Source organism: Poecile atricapillus, chromosome 21 (assembly GCF_030490865.1).
Source record: "Poecile atricapillus isolate bPoeAtr1 chromosome 21, bPoeAtr1.hap1, whole genome shotgun sequence".
NCBI classification, from domain to species: Eukaryota; Metazoa; Chordata; class Aves; order Passeriformes; family Paridae; genus Poecile; species Poecile atricapillus.
Window position 1 is genome coordinate 10,680,185 of NC_081269.1, and position 14,966 is coordinate 10,695,150.

Genomic DNA, 14,966 nt, shown 5'->3' on the forward strand with positions numbered 1-14,966 from the left:
CACTGTCCTGTGTCTAGTGCCCTCCTTTGATCTTCCTTTCCTCCATCTCTATTCAGCAACGATGTAATTTCTTCAACTATTAATCACCTCACTGTAATAGTGTCTGAATCAAACCCATTAAACCTCCCTTGGGAGCAGCTCCAAGGAAGGAGGCAGGTTTCCAGAAAGTACATTAAGGAGAATGCACACAGGCAGTTGAGACAAGCCATAGTGAGAGGAATGGCCTTGCTGCTCTGTGCATTTCCTATCAGCTGGGATTTGGTATCTAATGCACAGGGACTGGGAAGGCCCATGATGCAAACAGCCTGTCACACACCCTGCTGGGCAGCTCCAGGAGGGTCCTGGTGTGGCAATTATTTCAGTTGAAAGGCCACAAAAGAGAGTTATGCTGGGAGAATTGCTTATACAAGAGCTCCTGACAGCCCACATCCTAAACAGCTGCTCCCAGATTGCCCCATCACCCCAGCAGTGTTTTGCACAGTTCCTCCTCACCTGGAGCAAAGTCACTGATCTGTTATGATCTGCTTTTTAGGGTGCAGGAACACAGCTGGCATGACCCCAGCATGGCCCAATTGCCGTATCTGGGCATTCAGGTTTCAGTTCCTTCACAAAAAGAGTAATTTATCCCAATATTGCAGAAATGTTACAAGTGAGAAATTTGCCTCTGGAATGGGATGGTATTCCTGGTCAAAATTACAGGAGTCAGCAATTCACCAGGTTGAGAGAATCCCGGAATGGTTTGGGTTGGAAGAAACCTTAAAGCTCATCCCGTCACTGAAACAGCAGGAAAAACAAAACCTCTCCAACAATTTTTAGTGTTAGAGAACTCAAGCATTACTTTATTCTGGCCAGAATGTGCAACAGAAGTCATTTCATCCACACACTGCCTGGGTTGGGCAAAAAAAATCACTCCATCACACATGTCTCTTTTCTAGCTTTTTCACATACTTATACAGCCAAAACACAGAGAAATTCATTGGTTCAATGTTTATTGGTCCCAAGTCACACAGTTCTTACTATTTGGTTCACTGTTGGCTATTGATCCCTTCACTTTCGATGCTAATCAGGTTCTCATTCTTCTCTTATGATCTTTTCCTAGACCAGGTGTCTCTGACACACCAGGAAGAATGTTCAGGTGTTGATGTTTGTTAATGGTCACTTATCTCTTGTGCATCCTCCGGCAGCTCCCAATCCATTGAGAAGTTATGCTCATCATACCTTGCTCAAGAAACAGTCTCTTGAAAAGAAACTTCCATTCCCTTCCCTCTGGGCAAAGATGAACAAAACCCCTGACTAAAGTTAGTTTAAAATTTTAGAAGTTGTATCATTTCCAATAATCCTGTTCCACCCCCTGCCATGGGCAGAGACACCTTCCATTAGACCAGGCTGCTCCAAGCCCCGTGCAATGTGGCCTGGATAACTTCCAGGGATGGAGCAGCCACAGCTTCTCTGGGCAACCTGTGCCATGGGTTCAACCACCCCTACCGTCAAGAATTCCTTCCCGATATCCAGCCTAACCCTACACAAACCTCTGATCAGAGTGATGGGACCAGAGACACAGGCTCAGATCAGGTTATGCTAAAGCAGTCCAGCTGCTCAGGGGAAGCAAAATCCTTCTCTCACATCTCCTATCTCCTTTTTCAGGCACCTGTAACCACATTTTGCCCCTCTGCCAATGCTACAGCCTTCTTTCTGTACTCTGCCAGCATCCTCTCCCACGGCCTGGATCCCACCGAGGAAATGCCCCACACAACCTTTCCGCAGGCTACCGGGGCCCTGCTCGCGCTGACCGACGGCGGAGCCGCCTCCCCGCCCGTGCCCTGGAGGGCTGGGGAGCCCTGAACGCCCCGGTGCGCCAAGCACCGCCTGCCAAGGGGGCCGGGCTGCGCCTGAGACGGGCAGCAGGGAGGGGGCAATGGTGCCGTGGCACCTCCGTGGTCGCACTCTGGGCTCGGGTGAGGGGCCGCAGCCTCGCAGGCCGCACGGATGATCTGTAAGGACCCCTGCGGAGCCGGACGGCTCAGCCGCGGCTCGGAGCCGTTCGACAGCGGCTCCTCGGGCCCGGCGGACCCGCGGCGGCGCCCCGAGCACGGCCGAGCCCTGGTCGGAGAGGCCCGAGCACGGCCGAGCCCTGGTCGGAGAGGCCCGAGCACGGCCGAGCCCTGGTCGGAGAGGCCCGAGCACGGCCCGATCCCCGCGCGGGCCCGGCATCACCGGCAGCCGCGCCGCCGCCAGGGGACGCCACGCCCCACAGCGGGGACGGGCGGGGCGGGACACCCGAGCGCGAGCGGGAGGGGCGCGGGCCAATTACAGCAGGAAACGGCGCTCGGGTGGGCGGTGCCAAGGGAGCGGTCCTTGAAGGCGGGGCAGGGGCCGAGGACTCTCGGGGGCGGGAGCTACCCTTGACTGACGTCCAGACGAACCAATGATCTTGGTGGATGCTAGGCAGGGGCTGGGCCTCCCGGCCGCTCCTCCCGGGGCTGTGCCGGGAGCCAATGAGAGCGAGAAGCCGGGCAGGTGGGCGGAGCTTCGGGTGGAAGGGTGGTGCCCGAGGGGCGTGCCCCGCCGTGAGTGGCAGGTGGGCGGGCCAATGGCGCGGGACGCGCGCGGCGGCGGGCCCGGGGCGGCGGCGGGCCCGGGGCGGCCATGGAGCGCGTGAGCAGCACTATGAAGCAGGTGTCCAATCCGCTGCCCAAGGTGCTGAGCCGGCGGGCGGGCGGCGGCGGCCTGGAGGCGGAGCGGGAGAGCTTCGAGCGCGCCCAGGTGCGGGCGGGACAGGACGGGGCGGGGTATGCGAACGGCAAGGAAGGGTAGGTGGCGGCTGAGATGGGCCCAGGCTGGGGCGTGCTCCGATGGGAACCGCCCGACAGGTACCTGGAGTGGTGCAGCATCGCGGCTGTGCCGAGCGAGCGGGATTATCCAGAGCGCGCGAAGGTTGTTTGAGAGGGCGGGGTGATCCCAGGTGAGCCGGGGCGGGGACAGCTCGGGTTGTCCCGCAGGTAGGTTTTGGCACAAGGGGCGGAGCTCGGCACGGTGGGCACGGCCGCTCCGGGCGAACGGGGATGGCGGCAGGGGCGGGGCTGCCCCAGGTGTGCGGACACTGACGGGGCTCGCCCCACTCACCCCGGCGGGCAGTGGGTCACCACGGGGGACAGGGATGGGGACTCCCGGGGCCCCTGGCTGGAGCTGAAGCCAGCCCTGGAGGAACGCCCGGGGACGTCAGACGGCAGTGGTACCCGGGATGCCGCTGCCCAGAAGTGGCTGCTCAGCCTGGCCTCTAAACTGCCAGGTCTTCAAGCCCAAACACAGCCAGGCATCATGCCCAGAACAGTGGCACCCTGTCCAGGGTCTGTCCCTGCGGGTGGCTCCCGGGAAGAAGCACCGATATGTTGAAAAGTAGACAGAATTTGCATCTCAGCAGCATCCAGAGTATCTGGATGGGGCACTTCACTCAGGTTTTAGGTGATGGATTAATGTCCAGCACAGAGGAAAGGTGGCAGCCAAGCTGGAGGGGCAGCAGGGGTGCTTTGGTGGAAAAAAAGCTGGTGATTTGGGGAAAGGATGTGCTTGGAGCAGCTGGGAGTATGCCTGGACAAGGCATGGGGAGGGTGAAGAGGGCAGGATGGCAGTAGAGGGAGCTGGGGACAGCTTGGCCCTGCTCCATGTCCAGGGATGGAAAGTACCAGTAAAGCAGAGCTGTCCAGACCTACTGCAGGAGAGGAAGGGAAACTGTGGCTGAAGCAATGGTAAAAATGGGACCAGTGGGAGCAGACTTGAATGAGCCCAGAGTGGAAACAACACACAGGAGATGACTTAGGGATGGAAATAAACACCAAGAATCAGGTCTGAGGGAGTTTTGCAGGAAGAAAACCCACCAGGGTGTGAAGTTGGATTCAGGATCGTGTGCACGGCTCTACTCACCTTCCCGCTCAGGTTACCTCAGACATCAATTATTTACTCATACTGCTAAAGGTAGGAGTGGAACCTTCTGACCCCTTGTGTCAGCAACAGTCCCATGGGCCTGGAGTTCTCACAGGACTCATGGTTTCCTGCGGAGGGCTGAGTGGAGAGGGCAGTGGAGCAGCACCCACTCCCCACATCACTATGAGCTGGATTTCATCTTCCTTACCTGATTTCCAGACTAATGGCACAGCATGGCCCTGTCTGACTTTTCCTTCTTCTGTGCTTCAGCTCCATTCAATTCCCTTTCTCACTCATTTTTTTTCTCCATTCTGTATTTTTCATTTTTGAATAATTCTCTCTCTCCAGTTTAGAGAACTTGCCAGGCACCCCTTAAGTCTTGATCACACAGCTTTTGTCCAACTTCTTCTTTCTGCGGTTGGTTTTTTTTTAGAGAAACTTTGTGGGTTTGGGGTTTTTTCTTTTTGAAAATGACTTCTTTTAAGAAAAGTTTCATCTGTTAAACGGCTTTAAATTGAAACATTTCCCTGTGTTTCGGCATGTACAGACTCCTTCGCCTCCCCTCCAAGCCTGCCTGTCTCAGGGCAGCAACAAATGCATCACAAACCCTGTTTTGGGCTAAGAGCCCAAACAGGCAGAAAGTACGTCCAAATGGGCCTTTAGGGAGCCTGAGGAACACCTGCTTGGGTTGGCAGTACCCAATTTCTATGGCCGGAGCTCAGTTTGGAAGAACAAGAGCACCCTATGAAGCTGTGGTGGTGGTGGGACACCCTAGTAGTGGGGAGGTCTAGTGGTGGGATGCTCCTGTGGTGGTGGAATGTTTCCGTGGTGGTGGTAAACTGGTGATGGAATGGTTCCATGGTGGTGGGATGATCTTATGGTGGTGGGATATTCTAGTGGTGGAAAGCTATCTCTGGCACATTTACACACTGGGTCCTTAGGACTGTGTGCAGCAATAAAAGCAGTTTATGACTCAGTAATTACCCTGCAAAGACATATTTGCAGCAGAAGGTGATTGCTGATCTGACTGCATCTCCACTCCTGCCATCAGAGTCCCCAGGGTAGTGCTGGGGATGTCAGACCCTCCTGGGAAGGGTTTCCCAGTGGGAAGGTGTGGCATTTTCATGTCATGCAGAACTCTGAATGCAGCTGATGCCATATCTCCTCAGGAAGGTTTTAATGTCCCTAGTATCCATGAGCCATCCCACGAGGGCTGCAAGGCTGTTTTGCGTCCTGCCTTGCTGCTGGAGGAGTCTTCTCCAAAACCAGGTACAGAGAGATGGTGCAAAAGTAAGAGAAAAAGTATCAGGTGCAAATGAAATGTTTGGGATTTTTTTCCTCACTGTCAGTTAATAAATCTGTTTGACATGTGAACCCAACTTTTTCACAGCCAAATGCAGGTTAAAAGCAGCTTTGTGCCCATCCTGTCCCTGTAATGGGCTGTGTCACCTCTGGGCCACCATCACAACCCCATTAACGCAATGAATCCTTTCCTCCCATCATTTTTATAATTGGGAATATGGTCCTGTATCTCCCAGACACAGCAACCCAGCTGGTTTCAGACCAGACCCAGCTCGGTCCTACTTGCAGTCGTAAAGGAAATACCATTTACTACTGAAAAAAAAATTTTGTAGTTCAGATGCTGCAGCCACCAGCAGCTTTGCCAAGAACTTTAGTTCTTACACAGGAAATGAGGCTCCTTTCAAAGCACCAGAGTGGGGCTATATATATACAGCCTCTCCAAAGAGATATTTAAAGAAACATATTGACACTAGCAAGAACAGGAAAAAATAGCTCTTGGCTGTGGGGAGCAAGGGCTGATGACAGCTGAGCCCATCCTGGGGGAGTAGGTGATACAGGGGATTAATTCATGGCCCTTTCATCTCTAGGAAAAGGACTTCCTGGGTTTTGTGCTTTGTGAACCCCCATGCTTTCAGTGTTCTGGCTTTTACTGGGAACTAGAGGTGCTGGGGATTGAATTCAGCTTCAGCAGTGAAGAAATGAGTCATCTCATCTCTTTTCAGAGAGTCCCTCTTAGAAACTTATTTCCATCCCTAGGGAAAGAAAATAGTTTGTCTTGTACCAGATATGGGGCTGCTTTTCTCATTAGTGCATGCAGGGATGGAGGGGTTTAGGAGTTTTTTTCTAGATATAGAAATATCTATTTTAGATGCAGAAATATCTGAGTTTTTTTTAATGGAGGGGATGGACTTCAGAAGCAGCTAAGCCTCAGGAGGATGAATAGATTGGGTGCTGAAAGTACTGCCACCAGGTTCAGGAGCTTCTGTAGCTGGGAAAACATGATGGTTTTGGACCACCAAGTGACAAGGGGGAGCCTTGCCCTGAATTGCACCAGAGGCTGGGTGGGAAGACAGGGATGCTGAGGGATGTTGCTGCCCCAAAAACCCCTTTCCTTCTCACTCAGTGTGTACTTCCCCACCGAGGATGTCCTGTGCTGAGGGGTGCAGGGGGGTTCTTGCCCTCTTAAGTTTGTCTAGTTTAACTCCATCTATCTGCAGAGCTGAGATACAGCCAGGAAGGCAGGGTTTTTACTAAATTCTCCATCAGAGCTCTCTGGACTGAGTGTGGTCCCCTCTGCTGTGACCCAAGTCCAGCAAAAACAGTGGGAAAGGGTATATGGGATGTGGGCACCTGTCATGAGGAGGGGGTGACTCATCCCAGCTTTGCTCTTCCAGAAAAAAAAAACCTCTGGGCAGGGTCTGGAGCTGCAGGAGGGACAATTTAAGCTGAAAGACTGAGAATCCAAGGATGGGGAGAAGGTGCCCATTGCAGCCCGTTGCATCACCCCATGTACGTGACATGCAGCCAGGATAAACATCACCTGCTCCAGCACTGTCTGGCACATGACACTGCAGAGTGAGCCCCAGCACCTGCATTCTGTGCCCATCCTCATCCCATCACCTGCTCCAGCACTGTCGGACACAGCACTGCAGAACAAGCCCCAGCACCTGGATTCTGTGCCCATCCTCATCCCATCACCCACTGCTGGTTCTGTACCCTCAGAACCTGGGACAGAGGGTCAGCAGCTGGGGGTCATACCAGCAGCATGAGGGCTGGAGGGAGGGCTGGATCCTAGCCCTCCTCCCTGCTACCAGCTTGGCTGATTTATTTTGCACAGTCACCAAAGGAGAAAACTTCCTGGGGACAGCCTGTTCCCTGGATGACAGCAGAAACACGCAGCACAGCCAGTGTTTTAGCCCGGATGTGTGAGTCCAGCCCATGGCTGGACTAATTATACATTGTGTGCTGTTCCAGGCTAATCACAGGGCAAGGTAAATTATCCCAGTCCACAGCAGAAAGGTGAATTATCTTCTCAAAGGCATACACAGACACTGAATAGTTTGCTATGGACTCACCAAGAGAGTTGGGTTGGAAGGCAGCTGTAAAGCTTAGCTTTTTCCACTTCCTGCCACAGGCAGGGACACCTTCCACTAGACCAGGTTGCTCCAAGCCCTGTCCAGCCTGGCTTTGGACAGTTCCAAGAATTAAAGTGGAGCTGTTGGAGCGAGTCCAGAGGAGACCCATGAAGATGTGGTGGGGCCTCCCATACATTTCGTAATGCTTCCAGTAGGCACAGGCATGTTTTCCACACCCACAGCTGGGTTTCATGCTCTTAGGGCCCCTCCAGCCTCAGTGCTGGGGCTGGCCAGAGCACGACAATGCAACCCTTCTCCTTGGGCTGGGTGAACCCAAGGCTATGCTGGCAGCGCTCCAGCCAGTGGTGTTTATTTCCACACAAGGAAATGAGGAAAACCAAATATTTATATCTCAGGAAGGGATTTTGCAGCCTTTTGCATGGAATCTTGCCTTCTATTCCCTCCTCAATCATCTCAGACAAGCAGCAAAAACACATGAAACACAGTTTCCTTTATGTGCTGGATTTTTTTCCAGCTCGGGCTCCACCCTGGTCACAGCAGAGATCCCTGCTCCAGCCCTGCTGTCTCCCCAGGCCCTTCTCACACCTAAGGAGCATGCAGAGTGCAGGTGGTCTCAGCCAGGCAAAGTTATGGAGCTTTTGCAGGAGTATTGCCTGTGGCAGAAGCAGCCACAAAGCACTGGAGGGGTATTGGATGCTGAAGCAGCGACTGTTAAAAGAGCATATGGAAAGCTTGAACTCACACAGCAGAGAATCCTGGAATGGTTTGGGTTGAAAGGAACTTTAAAGACCATCTCACTCTACCCCTTGCCATGGGCAGGGACACCTTCCACTAGACCAGGTTGCTTCTCCAAGCTCTACCCAGCCTCACCACACTCACAGGGAAGAATTTCTTCCCAATATCCCATCTAATCCTGCCCTCTGGGGTATTCCATGGGGCTGTGGGATTGCTGTATTGCCAACAGGGATGGATTGAACAAGGAGCTAAAAATACCAAATGATCGATAATGGCGCCATGAACCTGGCTTTTTTTTTCTTTTTTTTTTTTTTAAGAAAATCTCTATATTGACAACTCAACCAAGTGGCTTCCTGTAAAGGCAGGAGGGATAATGGAGCTTGGCTCCCTGCCCACACACTGTGCTAGCAGTGGCTTCACCTGCACCCCTCTGTCCATGGGGAATGACGTGGTCTGCCCTGGGAGCCCTTCATGGATCTCCTGCCTGGGGTGATGTGGAAGGGCTGCTCTCCTCCCTGCTTTCCATGCTGGTCCACTTGTGGTGAGCAGCTGGGGGAGCTTGGTGCTGAAATAACCCCTGGGCTGCCCACTCCTGCCTGCTCCATGCTGGCACAGCCCTGGGGGCAGCCGCCAGCCCTGGCCCCGTGCCTACTTCATCCTGATCTGCTTTTTCCTCTCATTTTCACATTCCAGTTATCTGCGGCATTACAAGGATTTGAAAATGGCCTTGAGCTTTTTAAGCACTGCTCCCAAGAGGATATTTTTCCTAAATCAAGATTTGCGAAGGTATTTGGTCATTAGCCAGCCAAGGGGATTTCCAGAAGTGTTGGAGCAACCAAACACCCTTTAAATCTGCCTCCATGCAGTGCAGGGCCGAGGCTGGAAGTAGCTGGTTCACAAGGACTTTGACCATTTGTGGACAATTTTTACATCACCAGTGTCAGCATGAGGGTTTTCCAAAGGCTGATCATCGATGGATCTCTGGAAAATCACAGTGGATTGGGATCAGCCCTGAGGGTTTTGGCTGTACTGCAGTGTCTGAGTCCAGAGAAACTCACTGTACCTCCAGCTCCTGCCAGTGCTGTTCCATCCCTGTATCCTGACTAATCCATGATGTGGTGCTGGCAGTGGGGAAGGTGCCTGGTGCAGGTCTTGGCTCTGTTTTGGAAAGACATGGAGCAGTGCAGGAAAGCCGATCCCTGTTACAGCATTCTAATATCCCACTCAGTGGGGAAAAAAGCCATTGCCATCAATGTGGTGACAGCAAGGTGGGTTTTTCCTCTAAGTCCCATTATCCCAAACACTCCCAGTGCCCAGCATTCACCCTCTGCTCCTAAAATGCAAGCTCCTCACACAGCCAGTGCTTGGTCATCCAGCTCCAAGGACTAGACACCGAACCCAGCCTATCCCAGCCTCTTCAGCACATCCCCCAAGGGAGTCCCCCAGGGCTGGAAAGCTGCTGGAAAGAACTGAAACCTGAAAAAACAGACAATAAATTGTTTTCTAAGTGGTTGGTGGTTTTCCCAGTGAACCTGCTATTCTCCCTAGAGCTCTGAAAATCCCAGGATCCTGGAGCTCCCATATCAGAACAATGCTTCAGCAGCATTAGGCAGGTGTAAGCTGTGGAACAGGATTAGTTAATTGTGAGCTGGGGAGGTGGGTTTAAACTGCTGGTACACTGGAGAAGCTGGGAAAAAATACTGTTCTCTGAGGAAAGTGCATTTAGGAATCTGAATCCAAGGAGTTGGTTGAGAGCACAGCCCTGATTTTGTTCCTTCCCTTGGGGAAGACTTGGGAAATACAGAGAGATCAAGAAGGAGCAACAGATATTATTAGTCATCCAGGAAGGAGGTGGCTGCAGGGGAAGAGGGTTTTTAGTGGAGTATTTTTAGACCTGGTAAAATGAGCATAAGGAGAGGAAAAAAGAGGGAAGGAGACCTTTGAAAGGCATGTAAATGCTCCCTGGAGCAGTTTGGCCCGGGCTTCCCACTCTCCTCCTGAGCATCAGCTCAGGCAGAGATTTGCTCCAACAGAAATCAGATGTAAAAGCAGTAAGTTTCCAAGGAGCTTCTCCAGGCTGCAGTGACAAAAGGCCACACTTGCTGAGACATTTTACCCTAATTCCCATCATTTTAATGGGAGGCGATTGCTGAAATAGAGTTTAAAAGCTGCTTGCAGAGCCTCTGGCAGGTGGGGGAGGATGCTGAACGTCTCTTCTTTTTTCATACATCGTGATCCAGACCACACATACCATCCTGGAAGCTGGCAGGAGAGTCACGGAGCCACAGGAGGGTGGAGGGTGGACAAAAAAGGACTTGGAGTGAAGCATCCAAGAAGATTCAGTACAGCCAGGGGGAGAAGAGGGATCTGCACCTCTCCAGATGAGACCATAGGATGATGAATGAAGGCCCTCAGGAGACAGGGGCAAGCAAGGAGCTATTTCCCCCCCTGGTTCTCTTGGAAAGGAGCCCTCACTTTGCCTTCCCTATTCCCTGTGAGAAAGGCTCCTTCCTACCCCAGTAGGAAGTGCCTGGGATGAAGCATGTGGGTTTACACATCTGACTGGGATACTCTGTGTATCCCCCGTTCTTCATGGGAGCCCCTGGGAATAACCCAAGGGCATCCTGGAACCAGGAATGCCTCTTCACCCTTGTGTCCTCACAGTGATGCAGTGAACTACAGCAAGGAACTCCCCTGGGAAGAGCATGAAATTTCCCTTCCACATCAGTGGATCCCTGAAGTGGTAGGATTTGTCCCCATAGGCTGCACCAGCCTTTCTTGAGCCCTGGATTGGATGGGTGCTGGCATTCTGCTCAGTGCTTCCAGCTTTCCTGGTCTCTCTGGAACTGGAGTTTCCCTTTGCTCTGAGGACCCTCCCAAAATTGCTTTTAAGTTAATTTCCGTATTTTCTGCTCGAGCTGTCTTGGCTCTGATTCTTGCCGCATGGCTGAAGCTTCATCCATGCTCTGAAGCCAGGTGGATTTGGAGCTCTCTGCCTTTGCCCCAAGTGCTTCCTGGTGGTGTTCAAACTCTGGGCTTTGCCAGTTGGAGCAGCTCAGCCATGAGGAACCACACTGCAGCTGTGGCCTCAAATACTTGGATGTCCCAGCTCTGCAGAAGACCCTGGATACCTTCCCCCTGAGCTGAGTGCTTTGTTCAGGGGGGAGCTGGTTTGAAAACATGATTTGGAAAAATAAGTTTAATTATGATGAGCTGATTTTAATTTGGGGGATTGCATAGGGATGCTGGGAGCACAAAGCCTGTGACTGGGGGTTGGGCAGTCTGGCATGGCTGCACATGGGTGCAGTGTTATTACAGCATGTCACCAGTAACAGAAAAAGTGGATGTATCCTGCTTATTATTTTAGAGGCTATTTTCTATGCAGGTGGCATTGTAGAGAAAGTCGCATCCATCTTGTGCATGTGGGACGGACTGGGTTTCATCCAGATCCTCTTTGGCTTTGGCTGTGCTCTTTGCATACCTGTCTTAAGGTCTCTTCATGCAAATGAGCCATTAATACTTGATGACCAAGTGCTAATTGCAGCACTGTGGCCTCTGGAAGCTGTGGCTTGGCTTCCTGGTGACTGTGGAAATAGTGCCCTGGAAATTCTGGACTGTGCCCCTGGGATATCCTGGGGCAGCAGGCAGCAGCAGTCATGGCACAGCGTTCAGAGCAATGCTAAACCCAGCTAAGGGGGAATTAATTTAAGCTGGGGGAAACACTAGGCTGGGGGTGGGCTGCACACTGAGGATCCAAGCTCTCACTTTTCATGTCAAGAACATGGCTGAGGGTCGCTCCCTGAGGGGCTTCACTCTGGGGAGGGCACAAAACCTGGCCCCATGATGGCACCTGTGACAGGAGCAGGTACCCTCAACAGGGGCAGGTGCCTGCCCTGAGTGCAGAGTGATCATTGTGCCCTGATTGATCTGTGCTCATTCCCAGGCTCCCAGCAGTATCCAGACTCTGCTCCTGAAGGAATTTGGCTGCTGCTTGAAACCATCTAGTCTAGCAGAACACATTCAGTCCAGCAAAAAACCTGGTGAGCTGTGTGCTCCAAGACAAGAGTGCTGCCAAGCACTGCTCTGTCCATCTGTCTGTCCATCCCAGGGATCTCACAGGGGCTTTAACAACCACCTGAGAAAAACACAACCTGGACTTGGCTGTAAAAATTCCCCCAAGGCTGGGATGAACTGGATGGTAGCAGCACTGGGTGTTGAGAGAGTGCAGGGGTGGCAGCAGTCTGTCCCCTCAGGGATGTGGGATCCTCTTTGTCTCATTAAGAGGCCAAGTCACCATCCCAGAGTAAGTGGCTGAGCCGTGACTAGACTGCCATAATCCTGAGGGATTACTGTGTTGGCTGGGCTGGCCCTGCAGCAGCACTTTGTTCTTCGGGCTCTGAAGCATCTCCTCTTTGGCTGGCAAGCCAAGGACCTGGGCAGTGCTTTGAGGTTAGGTTGCTTTTAGGAGATTCATTGAGTGATAGAAGAATTGTTTTGGTTTCTTTTGTGCCTCCCATCAGAAAATGTTAAAATGTTCCTTGAGCACAAGGAGGACCTGGGAAAAACCAAAATCCTCCTGCCTGGATGCTTTCTTGTCCCTTGGCAGGGTGGTCATGGTGGTCAGCGAGCCGTGCCTGCCTGCCCGTGGGACAGGCTCAGGCCACAGGCTTGTTACCACGCTGGTTTAATTGCTTTTGTTGCTGGAACCAAGATGCCAGCAACTGAGTGGGCTCTGGAACAAAAGAACCCTGGGCAGGTCCCAGACAGACCCCAGGCACAGAGATGGGGCAGGAGGTGGGGCAGGGATGGTGCGGGGGGGCTGACAGGGAGTGGACCAGGGGCGAGACACAGGGGTAGGGAGTCTAACAGGGAATGAGAGGGGTATAGCAGTGGAATAGAGGGTCAGGGGAAGGAGCAGGAACGTGCAGGTGGTACAAGGGATGGGGCAGCAGATCTGGCAATGGGGTAGAGGTTCGGATGGAGGTCGTGCAGGGGATGAAGCGGGGATCTAGCAGTGGGGCCGGAGATAGAGCAGAGCTCTAGAGGAGAGCTGGGGCGGAGCTCTCCACCCGCCCACCGTCCGGCCATCATCCCCCCCGCCCCGAAGCGGGCGCGGGGGAGGGCGGGCGGTTCTGCAGGACGCCCCCGGGCGTGCCGCCCCCCGCGCCCGCCCCCGAGGCTCCTTTGTTATTCCGGCCGAGCGCCTCGGTCGTGCCGCCCCTCGCGGGAGCGCGCCCCGTGCCCGCCCCGCGCTCCCTCACCTCGGCCCTGCTCCCGTTCCTGTCCCCTCCCCGCTCCCCCCGCCCCGCTCCGCCGCCGCTGCTCGGCAGAACCTTCCAGCGCTGCCGCCCCGCGGGGCCGCCGCCATGGGCGCCGCTCCGCGCTGAGCCCGCGCCCGGCGCCCCGAGCCTCCGCCATGGAGCTGGGCAAGGTGGTAAGTGCGCGCCCACGGTCACCTCCCGGGGACCCTCGCGCCTCTCCCGGGCTCATTCCTGGAATCAGGGTTTGCATACAGGGAAGCTCCTTCCTGGGGAAGTTCGTTACCCTCGGTGCCGACGGTTCCCGGAGGAACATTGCGGGGAGCGGGGATGGTTCGTGTGGCGGCGGGACCCGCCACCGGGTGTGGGGGCTCGTCTCCGTGGTGATGCTCCGTGGTGATGCTCCGTGGTGATCCGTGCGGCTGCGGCCGGGGACAGTTCGCTCCCACACGCCCGTGTGTCCTCCCCCAGCCCCCGGCTCGGCGGGGTTCAGGCCGTGCCACGAGCACCCGTGTCCCCACGAGCGTTGGTGTCCCCATGCATCTGTGTCCTCACGAGCACTCGTGTTGCCATGCATCCATGTTGCCATGTCCCCAGGAGAACCTGTGTCCCCACATACCTATATCTCCCTGCACCTGTGTCCCAGTGTGCAGTGCCGCTGTCACAGCTCCTCCGGCCCACGGGGACTGCCCCTCGCCCAGTCAGAAGGAAAGGAAACAAGTTTTGGGAAGGAAGTGGGTTTTTAGGGACTGTTCCTACAGGGAGCATGCTCATCACTGCGCTGCTCACCTGGGAAGAGGGATTTGGGTTTTCCCGGTGCTCCAGCAGGTCCCTCAGATGCAGCATTGAGCCCACGTGGTCGTGGCTGCTCTTGGCACCATTGTAGGATCCAGACACCCAGGGGGGATAACGGGAGAGTGATGCCCCATCCTGCTCCCAGGAGTTGCTGCTCACCCAGAAGCATTGCAAGAAACGATTTCCACCAACACTAGATCCGAGCTCGATATGGGAATATCCTGCTAGGGCGATAAGCACTGCCGTGTTCCTGCTGGGGTGATGCTTCCCAAGAAAAGTGGGTCCTGGATGGCAGCTGATCATAGAAATGCACATCTGGATGAGTTCCTTGCATCTGCTCCCCAAATCCTCCATCCTCACTCCTTTATCTCTTCCTGTTCCAAAAATTGCCCAAATGTTTGCATCTGCTGGTCAGCATGACTGGGAATGTTTCAGGAACGTTTGAAGGTGATGGAAGGCCTTCCTGGACTGTTGACCCTGTCAGACACAGCCACGCTCCCTCTCCACACAGAAATCACCACTTCTGGAAGAGATTATCCTTGCATAAAATCCCTATTTAAAATTAAAAGCCTGGCTATCGGGGCAGCTCATGGGAAAGGCTCTGGCTGCAGCCAGGCCAGCTGGGCATGTGGGGCAGCATTGATGGAGCGCCCTGAGCAGTAATTAAGTGAGAAGAGTAATGTGCGGATGTGCATGTTTTAATGGAGGGATGGAGATCCTGGGTTTCCCCCTGGGTTTTTGCCTCTCCTCAGCTCCAGCTCCCTGTGATGGTCTCTGGTTGTGCTCTGGGGTTGGAAGTGCCGGGCAGTGGCAGCCTGGGCTCTGAACTTCATAGTGTCAGCTTCCCCAGTTGGTTCCT

At 54.0% G+C, this 14,966-nt stretch overlaps 1 protein-coding gene across 3 annotated transcripts in view; it reads left to right on the forward strand.

The window, feature by feature from the left end:
- Positions 1–2,571: 2,571 nt before the first annotated feature.
- The window catches only part of HIP1 (huntingtin interacting protein 1), a 33,463-nt gene continuing 21,068 nt past the window's right edge, over positions 2,572–14,966 (forward strand). For 2 of the 3 annotated variants that reach the window (XM_058854726.1, XM_058854727.1), the window contains exon 1: positions 2,572–2,763. In XM_058854726.1, coding sequence (XP_058710709.1) covers positions 2,647–2,763 — 117 coding nt within the window. In that variant the 5' untranslated portion in view covers positions 2,572–2,646. Of the gene's footprint in view, positions 2,764–13,333; positions 13,489–14,966 lie in introns of those variants that run through there. The other variant, XM_058854728.1, reaches the window with a different exon arrangement.